This window comes from Spea bombifrons, chromosome 4 (genome assembly GCF_027358695.1).
Source record: "Spea bombifrons isolate aSpeBom1 chromosome 4, aSpeBom1.2.pri, whole genome shotgun sequence".
NCBI lineage: Eukaryota > Metazoa > Chordata > Amphibia > Anura > Pelobatidae > Spea > Spea bombifrons.
In genome coordinates this window covers 72,371,200-72,396,405 of record NC_071090.1, presented here as the reverse complement: position 1 = coordinate 72,396,405, position 25,206 = coordinate 72,371,200, and the positions used below count along the sequence as shown (strand labels likewise).

Sequence of the window (25,206 nt, the reverse complement as noted above, 5' to 3'; positions counted from 1 at the left end):
ATCTTTTTATTTTCAGCAGAACCAGATGAATATTTTTAGCAGGTGAAACGGTCCCCCCCCCAAAAAAAAAACCACAACAAAGAATTAGCGTTTTTGTTCAAGTTGCTTTTATTATCTCCATATTGAGTACTGCCAAAAATGTGTTGTGCATTGAAAAATATTGCAGCATTTGTACAAAATTTGTTTATGATCACAATTAATTGACAATTGTGTCAACACTGAAACATACTTTCTCCCCATTCAAGACATATAAATATCTGTGTCTGCAAATAGTAGAGAAAATATACCCCCTGTAGTACTTCTAATTGTATTTGTTCCTGAATACATGCATTACATGTTTTGTAAACCGTTATATGAGGTCAAATGGGAAAAAAATCAATCTAGACTGTTGCATAAATCCTGAGAAGAGTAATCTTAGATTGCTGATGTAGACTGCCAAATGAAGAAAATAGCTTGAGTTCTGCTCCTTGTCACAGTGAATGATCTAGAATCCTGCTCCGTGACTTTAGCTGCTAAGATTCATGACCCTGATAAGCATTTGTTTTTTCTACTATGCGACTATCCAAAATAGCCATGAAACTGGACTCAAGAATTGTTTCTAGCTGAATCTGGAATTCTAGTACATTTTAACTCGGCATCTATAGGTTTACTTTCTAGCAGAGGGCGGTTTAGTGGAATTACTGACTTGTCCTGAAACATGCCAAATCCTTGTGGATGGTAAATGTTCATCTTATTACCATGTTTGGGACTAGATTTATATGGCCCTGCAAGATTACGCAAATGAAGGTTGGCTGGATCGAGGCTTTTCTGAAGGAATGATACATCTTCTGAAAAAGAGGATGAGAGTTCTTGAGCATTATTTACTATGCGTCTGGTTGTTCCGGCCAGAGGACAATAATCTGTAGACTCCTCCCTTGTGCTACAGTCTGTGGAAGAACAGAAGACCTGGCTGCTAATACTCTGGGCTAGTGTTTCTGAACTTTCTGGAGATCTGGAAACACTTCCTGAGGTTATACTGCTTGAGGTGCTGTTGTGTTCTGGGGTGATTTGTACTTCTGCAGAATAAAGGTCTGATGATATGTTGGGGTGATGAACATCAATAGCTGCTGTAGTGATGATGCAGTTACCAGGAACGACACTCTCTGTAGGTAATATGTGTTTATTTTAGTAGTATGGTGGTAAAATGCAAAGAGCAACAGATCAAAAAGAAAGGGGGGAAAAAAATCCCCATACACTCTCTGGGTTTCTAGAATTACCATTTCTGGGTGCGTTTGTATATTTTTCCACTACTCATTATTTAGCTAATTAAACCACACATGTTGCAGTTCAGCTATTATTTGGATCAACAAACCGCTCACACTGACATATTAAATGCTAATTATGTTAACTCAGGGCAGAGATGCAGAATACTGCTTCAGAAACAGTGTTTTTCAGATAGTTATGAGTCTAATAATATTGACAGACACCCTCTGTGCAACGGAAAAATGCCCTTTTGCTTAAAAGCATAAGGTGGTGTTTGCTTATTTGCAATCCAAATTATACATTACTACACATTGTCTATCTTATACAAGTAAAACCACACTTTCCAGCTTCGATAGGTTATTTTTGCTGAAACATTTGTCAGCGCCCGTTCCCCCTTAATGGCCGCTGTTTCAACAGACACGGGTCTAGCTTGATGTATGCCATCTTACACAATAGAAGTGGTTGTGGTTCTCTTTCCTGTACCCTATGATCACTTTTTTCCATCATCAGCTGCATAACATGTACCCCAGTTCTATAAGCACGTGACAAATGCCACACTGACTATATCCCCTAAAGTGTTTTTTTTTTTCTCACACTGATCAGCCATAACATTATGACCACCTGCCTAATATTGTGTAGGTCCCCCTTTTCCTGCCTAGACAGCCCTGACACACAGAGACATGGACTCCACTAGACCTCTGAAGTTGTGCTGTGGTATCTGGCACCAAGACGTTAGCAGATCTTTTAAGTTCTGTAAGTTGTGAGGTGTGGCCTCCGTGGATGCATCCTGGTGCCAGGCGTTCTCCAGGTAAGTGTCGCACACGCACCCAGCCATCCACGTGATGTAAAAGAAAACCTGATTTAGCAGACCAGGCCGCCTTCTTCCATTGCTCCATGGCCCAGTTCTTATGCTCATATGCCCATTGTAGGTGTTTTCAGCAGTCGACAGGGGTCAGCACGGGCAACCTGACTGGTCTGTGTTCTGACACCTTTCTATCAGAACCAGCATTAACCTTTTCAGCAATTTGTGCTACAGTAGCAAGTCTGTTGGAATTGACCACACAGGCCAAAGTTTGCCACTACGTGTATCAATAAGCCTTGGCCGCCGATGACCACAGCTTTTCATTCCCTGGACTACTTTTGATTACAGCAGACCGGGACCACCCCACAAGAGCTGCAGATTTGGAGATTCTCTGACCCAGTCGTCTAGCCATCATGTTTTTTTTCCTGCTTTTAACTCCTCACCTGTAAGGACGAAATGTTCACTAATATATCCCACCCGCTGACTGGTGCCATGATGACAAGATTATCAGTGTTATTCACTTCACCTGTCAGTGGTCATAATGTTATGGCTGATCCATGTGTATATATACAGATACACCTAAGCAGGGTTAATGCTCAGTTATCAGCATCATGAAATGTATTTTCAAAATATCTAAAGAACTATGCATTTTGAGAGTTGGAGAAAAGAGAGCTGTGTTTTCCCTTCCCCCAGTATTAGAAACTATGTTAAATATGTATCTGTTTCAGTATGTAATTTACAGGCTCTCCAATACCCCAGGACCCTCTCCTTTTAGTGAATTATAAGTATCGGTTCTATATGGAAAATATTTCGTTACAGACGTACTTGGTTATAGACACACCAGGGGTTGACAAATTTGGTTTATATTTAGCAGCCAGTTAAAAAATGTAGGAGCCTTATTTTCCGTCACTAACGCACATACATACAGTAAAATAAACCCACAAACATACTTCCAGATGCATACAGACACACTATATTTGTACTTCTAACTTTGTGGCTCCGGCCAGCTCTTCTGTCTGCTCCTTCGTGCACCTCACATGCTGCTTTCATCTGATCACCGGGAAATGACATGCTCTCCCCGCGTTCAGACTCGGGCCGCGTGCTGGGACTGAGGAAGAGGCCCGGCAGTCGTGTTGGCAGCACGACCCCCGCAATGCAAGGGCCTCCATTATGCAAAGTACAGTGGTCCCTGAAAAAACCTTAGACTCCAGGTAGTGATTTCTGGTTTCCATGGCGACCTGGGGTTTGTTGAGCCCTGATGTATACTATGTACATATTTTGCTTACACACACATTACACTTTAGAAATTTAGAACACTTACCGCTGCTCGGTTCATTGTAATACTGTGTGATGTAATTGTTCATGTCATCCTTCGTGATTACCTCTGAGAAACACAAAGTATCGGAAATAATGCGTCAAACAGGATGTTCGTTAGCAACAAAAATACAAATAGAGTTTATTTGTATATTAAAGATTTCCCATGTCAGGATACCTCTGCATTACGCAATAACAATATATAAAAATATGAACCATTTGGCCCATCTAGTTTGCTGTTTTTCCAGTGACCTTAGGTCTTATATTTAGGACAGCTTTGCGCATATAACCATACATGTTAAGTTCCCTCACTATGCTAATATCTGCCCTTCTGCTGGATTAGAGTGGATAGATAAGCGGAAGTAGATAAATATTAATTAATACATGAAAACTACCTAAGTGGGCTGGCTTTCTAAAACAAAAGATATATTGCCAAGTCTTAGGCCATCGCTTAAGGCTGCATAGACCTCAGCCACCGATTTGCCCACTAATGTCCTATTCACAGGACATGCCCCCCCATTGTGGCTATAACAGGCTCCACCCTTCTGGGAAGGATTTTCACAGGACTGTGGCGAATCTGTGGGAATTAGTGCCCATTCAGCCAAAAGAGCATTTTTAAAACCAGGCACTGGCATCTGCCAAACCCAGATTCATCACTCCAGGGAACACGTTTCCACTGATGCACAGTCCAGTGCCAGTGTGCTTTACACCACTCCAGCCGACCATTGGCATTGTACATCGTGAACTTAGGCTTGTGTGCAGTCGCTCAGCTGTGGAAACCCATTTTACGGAGCTCCCGCCACACACTGCTTGTGGTTTATGTTGCTGACAGCACCACGTTTAAAGTCACTGAGCTCTTCAGTATTCTCTTGCCAATGTTCGTCTTGACTTTATACCTTTGTTTGCAAGGGGTAAGGCTGAAACACGTAAACTTAATAATCAGGAATGGTGTCCACAGGTTTTTGGCCATATATTGTATGGATGGTTCCTGTTGTAAATGAACGATTTCAGTGGAAGTGCTTTCCTGTAAGATTGCTTCAAGCTGCCAATCAGTGGTGAGAATTGTTGGAGCACAGAGAAGGTGAGGAGCATAATGTTACCTCCCCAACTACAGGTTAACATCTTTGTAACTACTAGTGCAAAAACCTTACCATAACTTCCATATTGAAACATCACATCCCTTCCAAAAATAGCAATGCAATATTCCAGATATCATTTCTCTGCAAATCCTCCTACTAATCCATACGGCCTTTCCCTATGAACATGTCTCTTCCCATCCATTATTTGCCATAATTTAATACAGCCACCCTCTACGCCCTCTTCTCTAGCAGGCAACACAGCTAAGCAGTAAAACTCATACAAGCTGGAAAGCTGTGTTGATGGCAGGTGACCTGTTCAATAGTAGAGTGGTGAGAAAAGATTTACACTTGCGGTTTTTAAGTACTGTAGTGTTACAGGAACGGCATCACTGAAGGTACTTGTGGTTTATCAGTTTTAAGTACTCAGTAACAGTGGGACACCCTTTATGTGTCTGGTTTCCCAGCTCTTACTGGGCTTCTGGAAATGGGTTCTGACAGCAGAGCGTTACCCACCATGCTTGGCTTTTTTTTAAAATCAGGTCTAATAAATTTTTTTTGCCTAATGCGTTTAGATCTCATGATTTGTGATTTAGAAGGCTGAAGTGTAGCCACATTTAAGGATCATGACACTGTTAAATCGTACTCACTTTGTATTGGAAAGCCTCCCTTCACCTGGGTCAGTGCATGTTTATCTTGGAAAAGCTGAGCATAATGGACTTTTCTTTTTTTCTTCAATCTTATTAATTATATATTTATAGCTACAACATCATCTGTTATTCCCAACCATATTTCAGAGACATGATAACGGGGATGCGATTGTAACTGTAGTTTATAAGGTCTAAGTATGACCCTGTTTTCCAAGTTGGGTAATGGTAACGGAGTGTTAGCTGATGTACTTGATAGTTAATCGGTATAAGAGTTGCCGTTTTGACAAATGTTCCTTTCTCCCGGAGAGCTGTATATCCCACAGCCCTTTGGGAACACTGACAGCTCTGTACAGCACTTTGCGGTCTGCAGGTGAAATAAACAGATGTTTTCTGTTCAACATGTTCTGCGCTGTATACGACTCGAACCGCTAACTTTCTGCATCCTAAAGACGACAATTAAATTTGACAATGAGATGGAACGAGTCTGTTTTCCCGGTCTGGGTTTAAAAGCTTTTTTGGCCGTGTTGCGGCTGAATTGCCTGCAGTCAGAGGAGGGCTGTGTCCTAATGTGAAAGTTTAGAAAGAGCCTGAATGTAGCTGTGGGCTGTTAAGACTCTAGGAACCACGTACAGCGGTTCAGCTATCTGATGTTCAATCAAATCATTGTTCCCATCTATAATTAATGGTTAATGCCACCTTACCACACACATCCACACACGCCACTTCACCTCCGATACCTCGCTCAGTGACATGCTTAACAGATAAGCTTTGCATGACCATATATGCGACATTAGAAAGGAGTACGTGTGGAGGAGCATAAACTGCATGCAGTTTCACTATTTTTATTCGCATGTTTTAATTAAAACTAAGGCTCTTGCAAGAATTCATCATTATACGGTTCCAGAGAAGCCCTATAAGCATTTTATATGCTAAAAAGGCTTGTAGACTTCAAGATCAATCAACTAACCCCACATTACGACAACACATCATACCACATAGCTAATACAGAAACCGCTCACTGGAACTCAGCCACACCTTGGGTAAAAATATCCCATAAAACATACATACCTGTTATGTGTAAAAGAAATGTTATGTTTCCCAGACAAATTCATTAAAGAGATATTCCTCTCTTTAAATACATACATTACACATTCATCTTAAATCAAAATGTAAATGATAAAAATGCACTGGAGTCCAAGCAAAGTGAATGTGTGTATATATACAGTATTTAGGGATAGAAATAGAAAAAAAGACAAGTCTATCAACTTCAACCCTCTTGCAGATGTAGAAGAAGACATAAATCCCACATTGCAGCGATTCCAAATTATGTCTAAAAAATCCTTCCTGACCCTAAAACGGCTTCTTATTTCTTAACTTAACTTTTGCAAACACAAAACAATTGAGCCAAACTTAAAGGCACTTATTGAATTTGATAGAGCAACCCTTGTTTGTAGCGAACGCCACATCTTTACTGTTCCTAGCGAGTTTTATTTATTTATATATTTTTTTAAAGTAAGACTTTTGTACTTGGGTATACTGCATCATTTAGATTTCAATGTACATATGTGTGAGCTAAGTGACAGACATTGACAAGTCATTAAAGAAGAAAATCTCACCTAAACATTTTTTGGGGTGTGTGAGAATTGCTAAATACAAGGAAAACTACTGGTGCCAGAGTTGTCTCAAGATAGCCCAAACATCAAATGAACTTCAGGTAGACCTACTTGGTGCTTGAGACCCTGGCACGTTTCATACTGGAAATCCTAGCATCCACTGTATTTTAATGTGTACTGTAGAGCGCCAGTGGAATAAAAAAAATAAAATACTTGACGAGAGATTTAGAATATGATTGGAATTCATTTAGATTTGGCATTATGGCTGCTTATTGTGTGACACAGCCTCCATAGCATGCCATTTCTAGGCACCTGGTGTCTTTAAGGCAGAGTGGTAGAATACAATATCATATCCCGGCGCTAAGCAGGAGAGACAGCTGGAGGTTCTGGCCAAGGGCAGTGCGAAAGATAAATACATTGCTGTATGTGATAACAATCACATGGTTGTAGATAAAAAAGCTTAATAATATAAATGACACCAATAACATGTAAATAGTGCAAAGGTATAGGAGTATACCTATATAAAAGTATAAAAGTATAAAATATGAAATATACTTCCCAAGAAAGCACTGCAGCAACCCTCAAAAACACTCCTCTCAATGTTCAAAAACAGGTACAACAAGAACAGGAGCGCATGTGCATGTAGGGAAAAAAACTAAATATAATAGTGTAATCCCGTGGGTACATAAATCCAGTAAAAAAAAGTGTTATAGCTGCACTCACAAACTATGAGTACAGGAGGCTCTTCAGAAAACGTTATACAAGCAGATCTTTATTTCTTCTATAGGATCTATAAGTGAACCAAAGAAAACAAATGGTGCAGTATCTTCATGTATTGCAAAAGAAGGAAAAGCAGAATGCACTTACAGTGTTTTCGGCATGACCTCGCTGTTATGCACGAGCGTATTATTGATCAAAAGTCCTGTGTTTTGTAGATGATGAATGTGACCGCCTAATTCTATTTATGTATATGTAATTGTATTGTACAGAGATACCTAGGTATAATCTACTCACCATGAGCCAGCTCTGTGATGTTTTCTGTTGTTTCATCATCAGAATTTGGCATCACCTTGAAGCGTTCATTTTGTTTTTGAAGCTCATGCGGAAGCTTTAAGGCTCTTTCTCTCTCTGCTACCAGATCCAAGTCCTGTTGTGCGAGGTGGGCTCTCAGCTGCCTAATCTCAAACTGGGAGAAATAGAACATATCATGGTAAAAATGCAAAGTAAGACCTTATATCAACCATAAAAAGGTATCATTGGCTTATAAAGAAATGAGAAATAATAACATTTTTATGGGACCCTGGGAAGATAAAAAAGCTGTTATGTGTGCTATTAGAGCAAGTTATTATTCTGCAGATTACAAAGAGGATAGTAAGTCATTTGCCCAGCAGGAAGGATTTGTTTACTGAAGGGAGCTGATCCCATTACATTTTGATGATTTGATGTTATGAATATAGTGACTGCCATCTAGTGTTAAATGAAAAGACTGTAAAGTTCCAGAGGCCATGGGTTCAAAAGGTCAGTAGTTACAGCTGACCATGTGCATACATTCTTTCACATGCTACCTTCATTTTTGTGTGTTCTCTGAAAAACAGATTGGTGCCTTTATCAAGTCACCTACATATTGGGTGTGTGATATATATATATATATACATATATATATATATATATACATATATATATATATATATATATATATATATATATATATATATATATATATATATATATATATATATATATATATATATATATATATATATATATATGCACTCCATTAGACCTCTGAAGAGAACACCCCACAAAAGCTCCATTTTTGGAGATGCTCTGACCCAGTCACAATTTGGCCCCGTCAAACTTTCTCAGATCCTTATGTTTGCGCATTTTTCTTGCTTCTAACTCATCAAGTTGCTGCCTAATATATCCCACCCACTGACAGATGCCATGAGAACAAGATTATCAGTGTTATTCACTTCACCTGTCAGTGGTCATAATGTTATGGCTGATCGGTGTATAATATATATGTATATATGTACTCAGATTCCTTTTGATTAAATAAACATGTGTTTTAAAGATGACAACTTTTTTTAATAAAATGCCTTGTTCCTTGCCATAGAAGTGGGATAATTTGACTTGATGATGTTTTAGTAGCATTCCCAGATATTGCTAGCCATGGTAGATAAAGTAATAATTCCTGGTTGGCACATTGGCAGGATGGGTCCCTTCACTCATACTCATTACCCCTTTTCTGCTACCAGTGCTCACCACAAATCAACCCCTGCTGCTAAGCAGTCCACTTTTGGTTCTGTTTTGTTCCCTTTAAGTGTCCCCTTTTAAGAAAGTGTGGTTTAGCTACTGTTGTACAGCCACCTGAGATAAGGACTAACAGGTTGTTCTTCAACAGGTTCTAAGATGCCGCTACATAACTGCACAGTCTCTTTACCTGACCTGTTGAAGAACATCTATGGGATTCTGCTCACCCTCTGTCTACCTTGGTATATAAAAGTAAGCAGATCATGATTATGAGTATAACTGCAGATATTAAGTATAGAAATCTGAATCCTTAGCTTTATTTTGTATTAATTTGCTTTATAATATAATTTCATAAAGAAATGGACAATGACATGAGGAAATCCACTGTGGAAAAGGAAACCATACAAAAATGTCAAGGCATGTTAATGATAAAAATCAAGAAAATATAGAAAAGAGTTCAAGTGTACAAAACAGAATTACTGAATAGTATGTCATCAGCATGGAACGGCACTATATACTTCTAATCTTTCATTGGGCTGGTGGAAGTGGGGGGTCAAGGCATTTTTTTCCCTGCAATACTTAATATACATGAAGCAACACACAAGTCTTGTGCTGGCCAGTACAATAAGAGGAGTTGGAGTTAATACCATGAGATAAGGCTAACAAGCTTAGATCTAGATCATTCAAGTGAAAAAAATCAAACACTCCAAAGAGAAGCACATGACTTTTTTCAATGATAAAAGCAGGGCTAGCTAGGTCAGGAGAAAGAGAGGTGAAAGCACTTTTTTATTATTAAATAATATAAAGTGTGCAACATACAGGAGAATTTTTTTTATTTTTATAAGACCCTCAGTTTTCAGGAACTCTGCCAAAGAAATACCCATTCTCTGGGCAGCGAGCTGTACTGTCATGTAAAGTATATACATAAATAAATAATAATAATAATATAAAAAGATTACCAACCAGTGGAAGCAACAGGAGATAATCGCAGATTATGAGCTTGTGTAAACTTCTCCTGTCATCAGGCTGTGGTGGTAAGGAATGCAGTTGTTGCACTAGGTGGACAGGTGAAATTGTATGTAATGTGCAAGCAATATTTAGGGCAACAATACCGTGACCCTTTCAGTTCACTTAGGACTTACTGGTACGTCCTTATAACCTGTGGCAAAAAGCCGGATTAGGACGCATCTGTGTGTCCTGACTTTGTTCCAGCGGTGGCTACATGGTAGAATTTTCGTTGGCAGAAGCCAGCTGAAAGTGTGACACCGCTTGCCAAAAGACCTGGTACACGGTCATTCAAGGAATGCCTGATCACGCAATCGGGCATTCCTTTCCGGGAGGTGTCACTGCTGACACCCACCAGAAGTTCACTTGAGGACAACAGGGCCTTTCTAGACCCTAGTGGGCTCTCACACTGCTCCCCTCTGCTGGCTGATCGCACATATTGCAACCCACACTGTAGGGCTAAGAAGCCCTGCTTGTTGATCACAGTGCGAGACAGATCAGGAGGAGGAGAGGGAGACAAATTATTTCTCCCCATCCAAAAAATGAAATAAAATAAAAATGGGGAACAAAGGGAACATAATGAATTATGAATAAAATATATATAATAAATATGTTTCTTCTAATAAATGCACCTCAGCCCTTCCACTAAAAATATATACATAAAAAACATGACCCCAAACCCCATATGCTGTGATACCTAAAGTGTAGAACAAAATTTAAGCAAGATTACACATTTTGTTTTTCTATTTTAGTGTAGTTTTCTTTTTTTAATCTATTTTCACCAATAATTATGTTTTATGTATTTCTATGGTTTTAAAAAGAAGGCCCTATTTTTGAACAAAATGATGTATAACTTGTGCAGGTTAATCAAATGTGGAAAAGGGGAACAAAGGGTTAAGAAACATTATAAAAGCCTAAAAGGGTTACACTTAATGAGCTCATTTACCATTAGTGTTCAATAACAGTAAATAAGTCTATACTAGTCAAACAGCCAATGGGAAACTAGGAAACAATTCTCAGAATACCTTTTCGTCTCCTCTGGACATTAAGTGTACAAGACACTGTTTGTCCTCAATTAGATTATTAATTTCGCTACTACACATGTGTGTAATGTGTGTGTGATGTGTGTGTGATTAGCTATAGCGTTTGGACAGTTTCTTTATATGGCAATTCCACGGTATATCCTGTCAGTAGGCAAAATGCAGTGGTGGAAGCTGACAGCATGTATTATTCCGGTTTTATTTCGGTCTGGTCTGCTGTAAACCGGCACACGTGTGTATGTTGCTCTGATGTGCCTTTTAAACTTGCAATCCAATCATAACTTAACGCTGTACAACACTGCTATTTAAACTTGGCAGTCTGTCAACTTTAAACACAATACCAACTGCTGTTACAGAGCAAGTGCAGCTGGGTTGTGAGCAGTTCTACACGATGCAAACTATTCTTTAGTTTTCAACAAAAAGATTGAAAGAGTGATCGTTTGGCACTCCATGGACATTTTCCAGTCTTGTTAATACCAGAGCACTAGGTGGGAATGGGGTAGTAAAACACTGTTATGCATCTTTAATCACGGGCTGGGTTCCTGAAATCCTGTTAAACTATACAATGGAAAATGGTTGTTAAGTATATTTTAGTTTTTTGGTTAGTCCAGACATCTAAGGGGTTATGTATAAAAGTGAATATGTTGCATATTTCTTATAACCAAAGCAACCAATGGAGTGTTAATGATGACATCATCACTACACTAGTTGCTATTATTATATGATCCATTTTAATATAAAACTTCCAGTGTATTTCTGCTTACAACTGAAGTAGTTGTGGTGACAAACTACTGCAGTGGCACCGACTTGTATACACAGTGTGCTGCAGCACATAATGTTTCTCAAGGAACATAATAGTAATTAGTACATTAAGTTCAGAGCACTGATCACTAGGATTTTGGTACTAGGCCGCTGATGAAAACTTAACATACCGCTTGCTCTTGGCACATCTGTGTCAGTCTGTCCAGCTGCTCCTCTTGTATCAGTTTTGCCTTTTCATACTGCTGCACCACAATCTCCATCTCCGTTTTAACAGGCAACATATAAGCTGAACAGACAGAGAGATTGCATTGTTAACCCCAGAGGGACATCCAAAAGATGCTTGGGGACTAGAACACCAATAATACTCAGCAACTGAATCAAAGTGTGTCTTCAGCTTGGCTTAGCTTCCTGGGGAGATGTACATCCACAACAGCTGCCAGAACCATCAAATTGGCAACATCATTCTTACTAATGTTATCGAAACAATGCATAAATAAATCTAAACAATTATTAACCCTTACAAATGCAGCAAATTGACATTCCAAATAATTCACATAAAATATTAATCTGCACAAGATAGTATAAGTACCTTAATTTTCAGTTTCTAAACATTTAGGCACATATTACTCACCATCTACAATTCTTTTCACTCTCCATATCCTCAGGGAAATGAAAAGACTTATGGCATCCCATGGACTGCTTGGGCCATTTGCAACAGTTGAGGCTACCATAGGAGCCAATGAGAGAATAATCAATGCCCCATCAAGCACCTGCCGTGGTCAAAGATAAAAAGATTGTCTCTTTAAAAAGAGAACATCACAGAGGCCTCTCACAGGGAAACAGATGAGCTCTAGAATAGTGATAGCACTGTGGATATTACCGAATTACAACAGCCAAGATCCTGGGACTTGCCAGTCTGTGTACCCAGTGAATTCCAGCGTGAGGAGCTTGGGATCATATCTTAATACCATGTACAGAGCTACATGTTGGCTTCATATTTTCTAGAAGGGATTCTCCTGGATATTTTCACAGAGGCATTTTGCCAGAAATGAATAACTACACGATAATTTAGCATTTGTCAATTTGAAGTTCCCGGGACATATCAGCTTCAGTTAAGGAGGGCAGGATAAGAAGTGGGGGCTCAGACCTGCTCAGAGTAAAATGAATTAACAACCTACAATTTATATTAATATACTGAAGATAAGATCATAAAGATTGGCCGTTAACGTCAGAAGATCCTATATTAAAACGACCACACATCTATTATATGCATTGAAGTGCGTATGGTGGTTTTACGCCACACGCTGATTGTCTGTATAATATTACAGTATACAAAAGCTCCGGCGCTAGAATGTATAAAGACGTTGCTTAAAAGTACAGTATTGAAATGTAGTATTTGTGCTTCCACATAACCATCATACAACTAAAGCTGAAACTCCAAAATATGTATTGTGAAATTAATAAGAAGTAGTGCTTGTTGCAACAAATATTTTTTGAGATTTTTATTTATTTCTAACACATGTACATGTAGACACGCCGCCTTGGATAGCTACTTCTTTCTAAAGCTGGAATCAAGTGTCCGTTCATCAGCGCTGATGCAGTACTAAAATAATGAGGACGGATGGATATCCCCTTTATTTAAGTTTTGACTATTCTTTGCGAAGTTACTTCCAAAGGATTCCCTCTGTCTCTGTACACAGACACGATTAAAAACAAGGACTACATTAATTAAAGTGTGCATGCAAGTTAGCATTTGCACCATAATACAAAATGACTTACCTCAACTTTATTTTCAATGTACTCCCAAATACCAAGAATAACAATTCTTAAAACCGTCTAAATAAAAAAAAATAAAAAAAAAAGAGAGAGAGAAAAAAAAATCAAAGCTTTACCAAATTTGGTTTGGATCTCAAGCCTTGCCATACACTAACATACATTTACACATGCTAACACCATACAGTAACATTTACACACAGTAACATATTATGTTCATAAACACTAACACCTTACAGCAACACACACAGACACTAACATTCTACGCTCATGTACACACATGCTAACACCATACACTAATACGCACAGGAAAGCTGTGGGTGTCGGAACCCCTGGGCACCAGGAAGTGGTTTCTAGTCCGCATGGGGACCTGGCACTCTTGGTTTGTCAAGCCCTGACCTAACAGCTAATAAATTGTTCTGGAGGTGTACCCCTGCTGTTGTATGCCATGCGATGGATTATAATTTTGTAATAAAGGAGCTATTTTTGAAACCTTTATTTGGCAGCTCCTGCTTCCTCTCCTTTGTGCTGTACGTGGATTAGATCATGCCTGTTTTTGTTATCTTTATGATTTTAATACCCCCTTTGCGCCTAAGAACTAAACCCTAAACTAAGAACCCTGAGACTTCTCAGTATCATTCCTTCAACTATGTGTCAGTTAGACTTGTGCCAATGACTATTCTATTTTCAATGGTATTATGTAGAAGAATAAGTTCACATCACGTCTGCCATTTTTCTATTGTTCCAACCTTAAATTCATAAACATTTTCGGTTACACCATTGATCTTTAGATTTCCACCACAGCAGTAGTTTCTCACCTCAACAAAGAACATGGACAGAATTGACAGGCTGATCCAGTGGATGATTCCTGAGCACTGAGGTGCACTCGAGACTGAAAAAGACAGGAGAAAAATGAATTTACTGCAATTTGTGAAATGCAAGGCTTGCTTTTTTGATGGAAAAAAAGTGTCTAATAAAATCTTGCTCTCTCTCTTCTATTCACAATTCAGCCTGCTGGCTGAGGGTCAAATGTTTTAACAAACTATGATACAAGGTAGTTAGGCTGAACTTGCTCATCTTGGCTACACTCACACCACAAGTACACCCCAAAGAACGTATGTATACGACTCACACTGGAGGAGTTTAGTGTCTATCAGAAGTTCCACCGTCATTAGGATCACCACCAGAATCACACAAGCCACCAGGAAGCTGTTTACCCCGGCACTAAGCAGGAAAGCTTGCCACACAGTGGCTCTTCTGCCGCAGCAGGGCTTCAGCCAGCTATACCTAAAATCATAACGAAAGATCAACTGCCAAATCCACAGTATACATTTATATTCATGGTGTCAAAAGTATATACATGCTGCAACATTTTTATGACAAGATAGGATATCACAATTTTAGATGCAGTGCTCCTCATTAGGACAGCCACTTGATGTCAGAGTTAGAGGGGTCATCCAAGGTAAAGAAAAAAAAAATACACACCCAAATTATGAATAAAAAACCCAAACATTTTATTACATACATTTTGCAACCTGATCAATTATTAGTGACACTTTAGGTCACTGATTATTATTCGGTCGCACCGATCAATGTCAATGACCTAAGCTTGTCACTTACAAGCGATTACACTTTTTAATTTCACAAGTCTGATGAAGTGGCCACTGCAGAAAAAACTAACTTTTAAACAAATAATGCAGAACATAAAAAAAGCCATTGTTTGACGTTGGCTGATGAGTATACCCATCATTTGTAAAATGACCACTGTTATAAACAGCATTTGCCATTCGTGGAAAGGACCTGCTGCTCTGGTAACCAGTGTGCCCAGTGATTTCAGCATGAAGCCATTTAATGTTACAAGAGAGACAATCTCTGTTCATTATACACTGCTCTCATGTAAGTGTAGTGCGTAAAATTAATATTAATTATATATACATACACACCGATCAGCCATAACATGATGACCAAACTGTGATGCACTGAGTGTTCTGACACCTTTCTATCAGAACCAGCATCAGCTTTTCAGCGATTTGAGCTACAGTAGCAAGTCTGTTGGATTTGACCACACAGGCCAGGCTTTGCCTCCACATGTATCAATAAGCCTTGGCCGCCCATGACCCTGTCGCTGGTTCACAGCTTTTCCTTCCTTGGACCACTTCTGACCACAGCAGACTGGGAACACCCCACAAGAGACACAGTTTTGGAGATGCTCTGACCCAGTCATCCAGCCATCACAATTTGGCTCATGTCAAAGTCAATCAGATCCTTACGACTGCCTGTTTTTCCTGCTTCTAACACATCAACTTTGTGCACAAAAAGGTTCAGTTGCTGCCACATATATCCCACCCACTGACAGGTGCCATGGGAACAAGATTATCAGTGTTATTCACTTCACCTGTCAGTGGTCATAATGTTATGGCTGATCGGTGTATATTACAGATAGATAGATAGATAGATAGATAGATAGATAGATAGATAGATAGATAGATAGATAGATAGATAGATAGATAGATAGATAGATAGATACACATATGTTTTTCATAAAAATGCAATTTATAAAACATTTTAAGATACATACTGTGGATTTGCCATGCTGCCAGAGGGTTCAACCGCAGAAACAGTATGTTCATAGTTCAGATAATCTTTAATCTAAATATTAGAGAAAATACATTCATGGTACCCATCTGTAAGATATAAGAAATATGATCACAATGCAAAGAAACCTAGAAAGGATCTTTCAACATGTTGTACTCTTAATTACTAATACAGCTGCCACTTTTAAGAAATTCTGTATACGACACTTGTGTTTACACCCACATTAATCCAGAAGCACCCGGTTACATTTAGGGACAACCTGTCTTTTTTTTTTTTTAATTAAAAAGTAAAAGGAATATCAATATTTACAATCATAATTCATTAAAATTGGGTACCTATTATTTTTTCTTATTGAAAGCGGCTTGATCGCAAATCATGAAACAGTTTCCTGAAGTCAGGGGCTCTGTGTATAAGTCAGGAATGCTTGATCGGCATGTAGGCAGAAGCATAGCAAGTGTGTTCACACGCTTCAACAGTGCTTGATGGCTAGGCCATGGGTGGCATCTTTCATTTGGTCAGTCCCTCAGTGGGGTGTTCAAGGCTCAGGCTGTGGGCTGCAGGAAAACCAACTTTGCTGCTCTTACAGCAAGTGTCCTTTACAAACACTGTAAAGTACAAAAAAAATGTATAAATGTAAAATATAACTTACCTGTAATATAGATTGTGCTTAGAGAAAACACCAATGGCTTGCATAAAAGCCAAGATGACTTTAGTTGTTGTGGAATTAGGACTCCCACGGCACGTGTTAACCGATTTGACTCAGAACAGAGAATCCATAAAGCCAAATCTAGTTAGTAAGATAATATTATAGACTGTCATTCTAGTAAAGATTATACCTTATATTGGCTAACTGAAGTATAATAGATTACAAGCTTTCAAGCCTATTTAGGTCTCTTGTTCAGGCACATATGCATAGTAAGAGACCCAGATAGGTATCAGCTTTTCCAAATATTTCTACGGCTAACCCGGTAAAACTCTGGTGACCATTCATATTAGCTAGAGAAAGTTGAAAAATCTTCCATGAGATAAAAACTGTTTGAGGTTATTAGGATCGTTTGACTGGAAGTGTGAACCGGATATTTGAGAGGCCATCACTTCAAAAATAGTGCAAGACAAAGGCTGAATCCACATGGCATTGTGTTTGTTTCATCTGAATCACTGCTAGTTAACATGAAAACTACTTAGTGAATAAAAATGCCACCAGATTTTTGCAGCGAATGATTCCATTTCAGCAAGCAGCCAATTCAGTCAAGCGCAGAAATAGAAATTGTTGAGGGGGTGGAAGTTGAGAAACATATTACCGGTAAATCATTTTTTGACGCATCTGTGTAGAGTGATTTTGATGAACGCGTACAATTAAACACCAATAAACAATGCAATCATGTTTAATGTATAAAATAATATCAACATGCCTGTGAATCAATATACAAAGCCACAACAGCAAGAACCAGCGTGATTACCCAATCTAACATACCGTCCAAGCCACCATTTTCATTTATCCTGCAGGATCTCATTCTCACCCGTGCACGCTGTCGATCTCATTCACACCTGTGCACGCTGTCAATCACATTCTCACCCGTGCACGCTGTCAATCTCATTCTCACCCGTGCACGCTGTCAATCTCATTCTCACCCTGCAGGATGCACCTTTCACTCCTCAGGCCTTGATCATTTAGCTCGTTAAATCACTGACATCCCTCTGCTTTAGTCTCCCTTATTCCGTTCATTGTTGCTGCGTTTAGAACCTCAGAGGTAACAGTGATCACCATACAATGCTGAGTGCCCAATGATACATGGATTCTGCAGATTGGCCATAGAGGGTGTATTTTTGATGAGCTCCATTCATTAAATGGGAGACACTTATCTACCTCCATCTTTCCTCTCTCCCACCTTATGCCATTCACAGCATGCCAGCTGAACTCGCTTGTTTCACGCTTAAGCCACACACCCCTTTAACTTTCCTACATGACTCCTTCACCTTGTACGTCCCGTTACTTCTGCCCCCTTACGAACCCGCGCCTCCTCCACTTTCTCCGCCGTCTCCTTGGAAACCGCGACACTGAGTCAGCACCTCGTGACCGAGAGCCTCGGCCAATTAGAACAGACGCTGGCTTAAAGGCATTCTCGCGCTGAGTGATGACAAATAAACGCTGGGTTCATCTCAGGTTAACGACACGGAGTTCTAAGCAACAGCCATCGTGCAGATAAGTCACAAGCAACGCGAATGTTAAGCGCAACGTTATAGGAAGGCCACGGTTTGTCTAAAGACCGGGACTGATTCGAGTTTATAAAGCCGGCTCCAGTAAAATCACTTCTTTAACAGAACCTCAGAGACAAACTTGTATTGTATCTCCTGTGCTTGAAACTCCGGACTTGTGCGTTTGTGTGATGAACTTAGTGTGAGCGAGAGACCCATAATATCTAATGACAGTGCTAATAAAAATAATAATAATTAATTCATATTATAAAATGGATATAGTCATAGAAGACTATTTAAGTTCGTTAAAGCTGTTATTGGGCCAGTGCCTGCCAAGATGTAGCACAACATAAGAGGGCTGCTCTGAGGGAGCACTAGGTGGCTCCTTTAACTGGGTACACTTATACAAATGTATCTTGATGTTATCTATACATACTTGATGTTACATCTATCACTAATTATATATATATATATATATATATGTATATATAGAAAGAGAGAGTCTATGGGTTTATTAATTACACTGAGTTACTTTTTAGGTGAGCTGACGCAAGATGCAGCGTTTTAGCACCATTTTTTGCTGCACAGGCAGGGGGAAGACCCATGCGACCGTACAATGGGTAACCGGGGTGGAATAACTCTCAAGTACTGTAATGTAACTTGTGGCCCTAAAAAAAGGCTTTGGTGGGATTGTGTTTGGCCTCCCAAACTATTGGACAAACCGCAAAGCGATGACTTCGTCTACAACCAGGCTTATGTGCCGATTACAAAGAACTGGGCTAGTATTTTGATTAATAGGCGCACTCGTGACTAAGCTTACCCCTCAGCCGAGGAAATTTTCCCTTTGCAGATGAACAGCCCCCAGTGGGAATTTTCCATCTTAATTTATTATTTGGCCTATAAAAGGTTGATTCGTTTTCCGTTTGGTTACTAATTAAATTCTACTTGTATGCACAAAGGTGAACACGGTCACGAGCCGGCAACTAATGCATTCTTGGAAATAACTAGAAGCGTAACTAAAATACCAGAGCCCGTGGCTACTATCGGCCACATCACCAGAAAGTAGCCAGGTGAGCGCTGAGCATTACTGAGACATTAGAGGTTATGTGACCTGCATCTCTATAGCTAGTCTATGTCATAACATATGTAATCTTTAAGCCCCCATATTGCCCCATTATGTATTTGTTTTTTTTCCCATATCCTACTGTTAATAGTTTGTTTTTTTAATTTCATTTGTAAAATTGTCACATTGGTTGAACTACCGCGATCATTACTTTTTCACAACTACCTTGTTCTAGGTGTGATCATAAAGGTTGCCTAATTATAGGCAGAGCACATTTGGCAAATATAATTTCTTTATTGGCTAACTGAAGAAGATTGCAACTTTGCAAGCTTTCAAGACTATGTAGGTCTCTTTTCCATGCATATTCTACCAAATAATATGCCTGAAGAAATGACCTACATAGTCATGAAAGCTTGCAATCCATTATACTTCAGTTAGCCGAGAAAGGAATCATTTTTACCAAATTTGCCCTTTCTATGGTTAATGCTGTACAACTCTGCCTAATTATAGACAGGGGTAGTGAATAATATACTGTAACATCTACCTTAAAGCAAATAGTATGAAATGGCATTTTTCACTAATATTCATGATGTATTTTTCAGTAATTTAATTGAATGGGGAAAGTGTCAGGTGTCCTTTACTCTGGAAAGCTACCATGCTTATTTTTTATATATTTTCTTCATACTAAATGATGGGATATTTATACAAATATGGAAATATTTTGTATATTACAACCTATCATTTAGCGTGACCAATATATAAAAGCGAGCAGGGTAGCTTTCTAGAGTAAAGGCTCATATAGTGTATTTTGCTTTGATCGTGTTTTATGATTAACCTGCTTTTATCTTTTACACATGATGCTTTGATTCCGTTCCCTGTTTTCCTTGATAGCTGGCCTGTCATGTAACCAACCGAGCATAAAAGCCGTTGCACGTGTTGCCTTAAGATAGTGGAGTTTATTCAGCTTCGTGGTGTATTGCGGGTGAGCTCAGGTGAAATTAACTATTTAACTATAGCAGAAGAAACTCCTCGGGGTTGGCCCTTCAGTTTGAGTGGAGCACTGAAGAGACAAGTGCAAGGTATTATGGGTACATATCTGAGCAAATTATATCAATGTCAGTGCTGTCAACGTGGAAAATTGGATCGGTGCTAATTTAGAGAGCAGTCTACCTGAACTTCTTTACTTTAACTTGTGGTCTAGCTCAACTTGTCAGTTACAGTACTACTAGACTTTCCTGTAAGTCACTGTAGTGTTCACGGGTATTTCCATTACAAAATTAAAGTTTCGCCCAAACTCAGGTTGCAGTGTAATTTGTTGTTTATATCCAAACAATGGGAAACTTTTCGAACAGAACATGAAGTTTGGCACCTTTTTACGACCCGAAGTAAACGTCTATATTCCCCACCTCTGTTTGTTTCTTTCTTCTTGCGTATCACTGCACATCGATAACAAGGCTCTGCGTTTTCTGCTGCATCCAGAAGATTTTATTTACCTAAAAATGCAACTGTGTTCTCTGTGCAGAGATTTCTATGGAAATCTTTGTAGCAGGGTTATCCTGTTATACCAAACTTTTTACTGGTACTTGTGCTAGACAGAATGCACAGCAGTTTAATTGTAGACCGTTGGATCATTTCTGTTTAGCTTAAACAGACTGGGGCAGGACATTTTAGGACAAAAACTTCCCATCACTGGGTTATGGGCTTACATTCAGATAGATCTTGTCACAACAGAGGGATGAGCTCAATTTTAGAATGGTTACATACAGGCTGCTGGGAAGAGCAAAATATAATTTCCAGGAATAATCTAGTGGTGGATGAGACAATATGGTTCACTCCTGTAGCAATAGAATGACACATAGAAATGTGCAAGAGTGGCTGTCATACTGTTACACCTCAAACGTTCAACAACACACAGTGTCTTGGTGTATTTCATAAGAACAAAAGAAAGGGAGGGATCCTTCTGGCAGATTCGCCCAAGGGGGTCTGAAGGCTCATTTTCTAGCATGCCATAACACTGGCGTATAAGCCCTGTCTCTTCGTATGTCTCTAAAGTCTCCTGCTCAATCCTTACACTTGTGGGGCCTTGCTTGTCACTGCTTAATTGACAGTTTCACAACACCCACATTACCCCCCAATCCAGAGAGGAGGTGTTGTGAAACTGTCACTAACCGTGACATTGTACAAACAAGAAAGTGTGGACCTGCTCCTACGATCTTTAAAGAAAATAATCCATCTCCACTCCTAGAGATAAAGGAGCGTGCCCATAGATCATAAAAAAACAAATGGAACAAGAAATTACTCCAGTGTATGGCACTCATTGAGAATAGAAGGACAAAAATAATAAAACATTTTAGTGATTTTATGCCAAGAAAAAGCTACAATAAAGCACACGTTAAAAACTGCATGTAAAACAGACGCACGCAATATAGCCAGCTAGGAATGAAAATAATTATTGCGAAAAGGTAGTAGCATAGGACTTTCTATAACATGGGCATAGGTTGAAAACCTGTCAATGTCAAAAGCGAGCAATGGATGTGATGGCATCCAGGCAATGAATCTTAGCAGAGGTCCTCCAACGAGAGACCACAGATCCCAGGCAAGATGGACCACCGCTACCGGAAACAAATTGCAAGTGAAATGCCTTTATAGCAGCGCTGTGTCGCTGTAGCCAGGCATCCATTGCACGGTTCATCATTTTGGATATCATGCATATTATTTTAGTCTTATATAACCACCGTGTATCAGAGAACCTCATTACCAGTATTTACATACTGAAGGTCAGCGATCATGTGATGTTTAAATAAAAAAATTCCACCACTGACTTTCTGTTGAAAACACTGATGGTGTCCGATTACATGTAACATTCCACTCTTTAAGTCATGCATATGTATTTAAAATACCACATGCCATATTATGCAATCTGCAGAATCCAAATGGCTAGAAGATCCAGTTTGTGATATAATATATTATTATAACATATTATAACCTCTGGGGACACTGGGACAGACGGGTAATGATATCTATCAATGAAACGGGAAATAGATAAATAGGTTGGGATATCCACTAAGTAAAAGGGATTGACAGTAGACCGTGGGTTAAGCACAGGCGGCAAAATGACAGGCGTGAAAATATAGAAGGATAGAGAGACACTGCCCAGGAGAGGAGGAGCACGGATGTGTCATTCAGGAAGTTCCATAACTATAACTATACTGCATGGTGTGTCACAGAAAGACACAGCTCACTGACATTGAACAGGCGATACAATCTTCCCCGTGGATGCCAGAATACTGTAAGTAGTAACGTTACACCAATACAAACATGTTTCTATTCCACTCGTGTGTAGATCATACACTGTAAACCAAGTGAGTGTCTGTATATTATTATATAACGTGGGTCTGGCTGTATGTGCAACGGCACAAGTGATATGGATGGGCTTTTGTGCTTGTATAATGTACATGGAAGCAAATCTACATTATGATATTTAGAACATTCTTTGTGTTGGTATACATTCAACAGGTATACTTATATATATATATATATTTATATCAAACCTGTTTGATGATATCACACATGAGATATGTGACTATATATATATATATATATATAATTCTGTATAAAATATAGAAAAATAGAATTTGATGACTGATAAGAAGAACCATTCTTCTTATCTAGTTTGCTAGTCTGCTGAGTCTTCCTGATGTAAGACTCAGACCTTAATCAGTCTTTGATCTTGTCTTAGATTCAGGATAGTTTTATGTCTATCCCAGGCATGTTTACACCCCCCCATTGTATTACCCTCGACCACTTCTGATAAGAGGCTCTTCTATTTGTCAACCATCCTCTTGGTGAAATAAATATAACATATTGCATTGTGTGTTTTTCAATGGTAATTATCACAGTGGCAGCTGACTCCATAAGATGTGACCTAATGCATAATTATAATAATAAGAACATTTACCAGTATATTCAGGCATCTTATTTGCTGTATTCTCAAAGTAGCAAAAACTGAATATTTTCAGTGTTGGGAATATTTCTGGAGCAAAAGACAACTTTTAGGATATTTCATATATATGTGAAAAATAGGCTAACTTTGCTTATACATTGAAAGCTTTTAAATGCAGCACCCAGTAAAGATGTGCACTTTTACATATCTGTTTTGGAACAGCTGGAAAGCCACTGCAATAGCAGATCAAACAACCAACAGATACTTATTACTTTAAATCTTTCAATCGGAACAGCCCAGGGGGCAATTGTCCCCTTGACTTCACACCAGGGGTCCCCTTCTGCCAGTTGTGTTTGTGAGTGACTGAGCACGGGGGTAGGGTGAAGGTTGGCAACATTTATTTAGACTTGCTACATTTGGTTGATATGTTCATATACTAAAGGGATTTGGGATATTGGTTAACAGTTGAATTTATTGCATCAGTCGCAATGATCAATCCAATTCTTTATGTGCAGGTTATAGAAATATGCACAGACGTTAGGCCTAACATGAAAACAATCATACTGGCATTAGTGTGTAATCTTACATACGTGTAAATATAGTTACTCCTAATTTTAATTTTAAGATTCTTAATGCTGCTCTCAATGTCCTTTTATTCTGTATGTGTAACATTGCATCATACATGCAAAAACACTGAACCAGCGCAGTCCTGGTTCCGGTAAATCTGGAAGAACCTATAATGGCATGTTTGAAATGTTGCACCAGAAATGTTGCAATTTCTTTCCAGGGCTGATCAGATTGCAATACAATGAGGTTTCTCCCTTTTATTTATTTATTTATTTATTTATTTTTCTTGGCTGATCTATAACAAACCTTTGCGCCATTTTTTTTATTGATTTTTATAGGTGTACATCTTTCTGGCTCCTAAAAATATAAAGTTGGCTCCCAGATGTGTCTGTATGGCTCCTAACCCTGGTTTATACACATATAAAGGAGGTTATACATAAAGCACACAGGGGTCTTATTACCGCAGGCGGCAATCTGCATATTGGACCTTTCTATTGATTTTTGCGACAAGACAACTTTTCACATTTCAGTTTAAATTTTAGGTGTTCTTCCAAAAGTGGGGACCGAGGTGATTTTGCCATAGCATCTCAGGATGTTTCTACTAATTACATTGCACCAGAAGGGCGCTTGTTACATTAACCCTCAAGGTTTCTTAAAGAAATGTGTTATTTTGCTGAATTACACTTTAAGTACGGCTTTAACGCTTGAAATTACTTTTTTACAACCTCTAATTGCAAACGCTGCAAAAATATGTAATCTCATATTTACTTTAAACAACTTATCGGAGCTTTCTACAGTCTCAGATACAGCACTGCCCAAGGTCTTCAAGGAGGGCGCTTGCACCATATTCCAGAGCCATACAGAGTATCAGTAAAACATCAAAATTACTGGTTAACAAGTAAACCCTAGCATGGAAATTACTGCAGTCATATATTAAAAAAAATGAGCAATACCAAAAACATGACCAAAGAGCTTTGTCATTGTTACCTTTGTGTTATAATGTTTGTTGTTTTTAATATGTGACCATCATGATATTCATTGCATTAACTGGCTTGGCAGAATTGTCATCCTTCCGTGGTCAGGATTCACGCTTCGCTTCACTAGGAATCTCATCCCTAGACCTCCTCCTGTAACATTCAGTATGACATTGCGGTAATAAAATGCACCTAAAATACTGGAACTGGTAATCGGATATGAAGAACAGTAGCTTGTAATGCGTCATTTATTTCAGAAATGGAAAACTTTATATGTTAATATTTTTATTTTGGTTAAAGAATGAACAGATGATTGTTATGCATCTTTTACATACAAT

The 25,206-nt window shown here is 38.9% G+C and overlaps 1 protein-coding gene across 2 annotated transcripts; it reads right to left on the bottom strand.

Moving 5' to 3' along the window:
* Window positions 1-90: 90 nt before the first annotated feature.
* Window positions 91-18,176, bottom strand: TMEM266 (transmembrane protein 266). Of its 2 annotated transcripts, none has more exons than XM_053464560.1 (11): window positions 18,073-18,176; window positions 16,461-16,730; window positions 16,109-16,214; window positions 14,663-14,817; window positions 14,349-14,422; window positions 13,537-13,593; window positions 12,389-12,527; window positions 11,928-12,043; window positions 7,712-7,883; window positions 3,366-3,428; window positions 91-1,142 (listed from the first exon to the last, which is right to left on the bottom strand). In XM_053464560.1, exons 3-11 carry the CDS (start codon window positions 16,120-16,122, stop codon window positions 586-588), a joined length of 1,347 nt encoding a protein of 448 aa, XP_053320535.1. In that variant the 5' UTR covers window positions 16,123-16,214; window positions 16,461-16,730; window positions 18,073-18,176; the 3' UTR covers window positions 91-585. The 2 variants fall into 2 exon arrangements, with proteins under 2 accessions (XP_053320535.1, XP_053320534.1); XM_053464559.1 differs by having other exon boundaries at window positions 18,103-18,176.
* Window positions 18,177-25,206: the final 7,030 nt, after the last annotated feature.

What these genes read in the sequence shown, in the direction of transcription:
- TMEM266 (XM_053464560.1), bottom strand. An exon ending in ACATTGAAAATAAAGTTGAG is followed by an intron (nt 12,528 to 13,536) that starts GTAAGTCATTTT and finishes TGACCACGGCAG; the next exon opens with GTGCTTGATGGGGCATTGAT. An exon ending in CATCACAGAGCTGGCTCATG is followed by an intron (nt 3,429 to 7,711) that starts GTGAGTAGATTA and finishes TGTGTTTCTCAG; the next exon opens with AGGTAATCACGAAGGATGAC.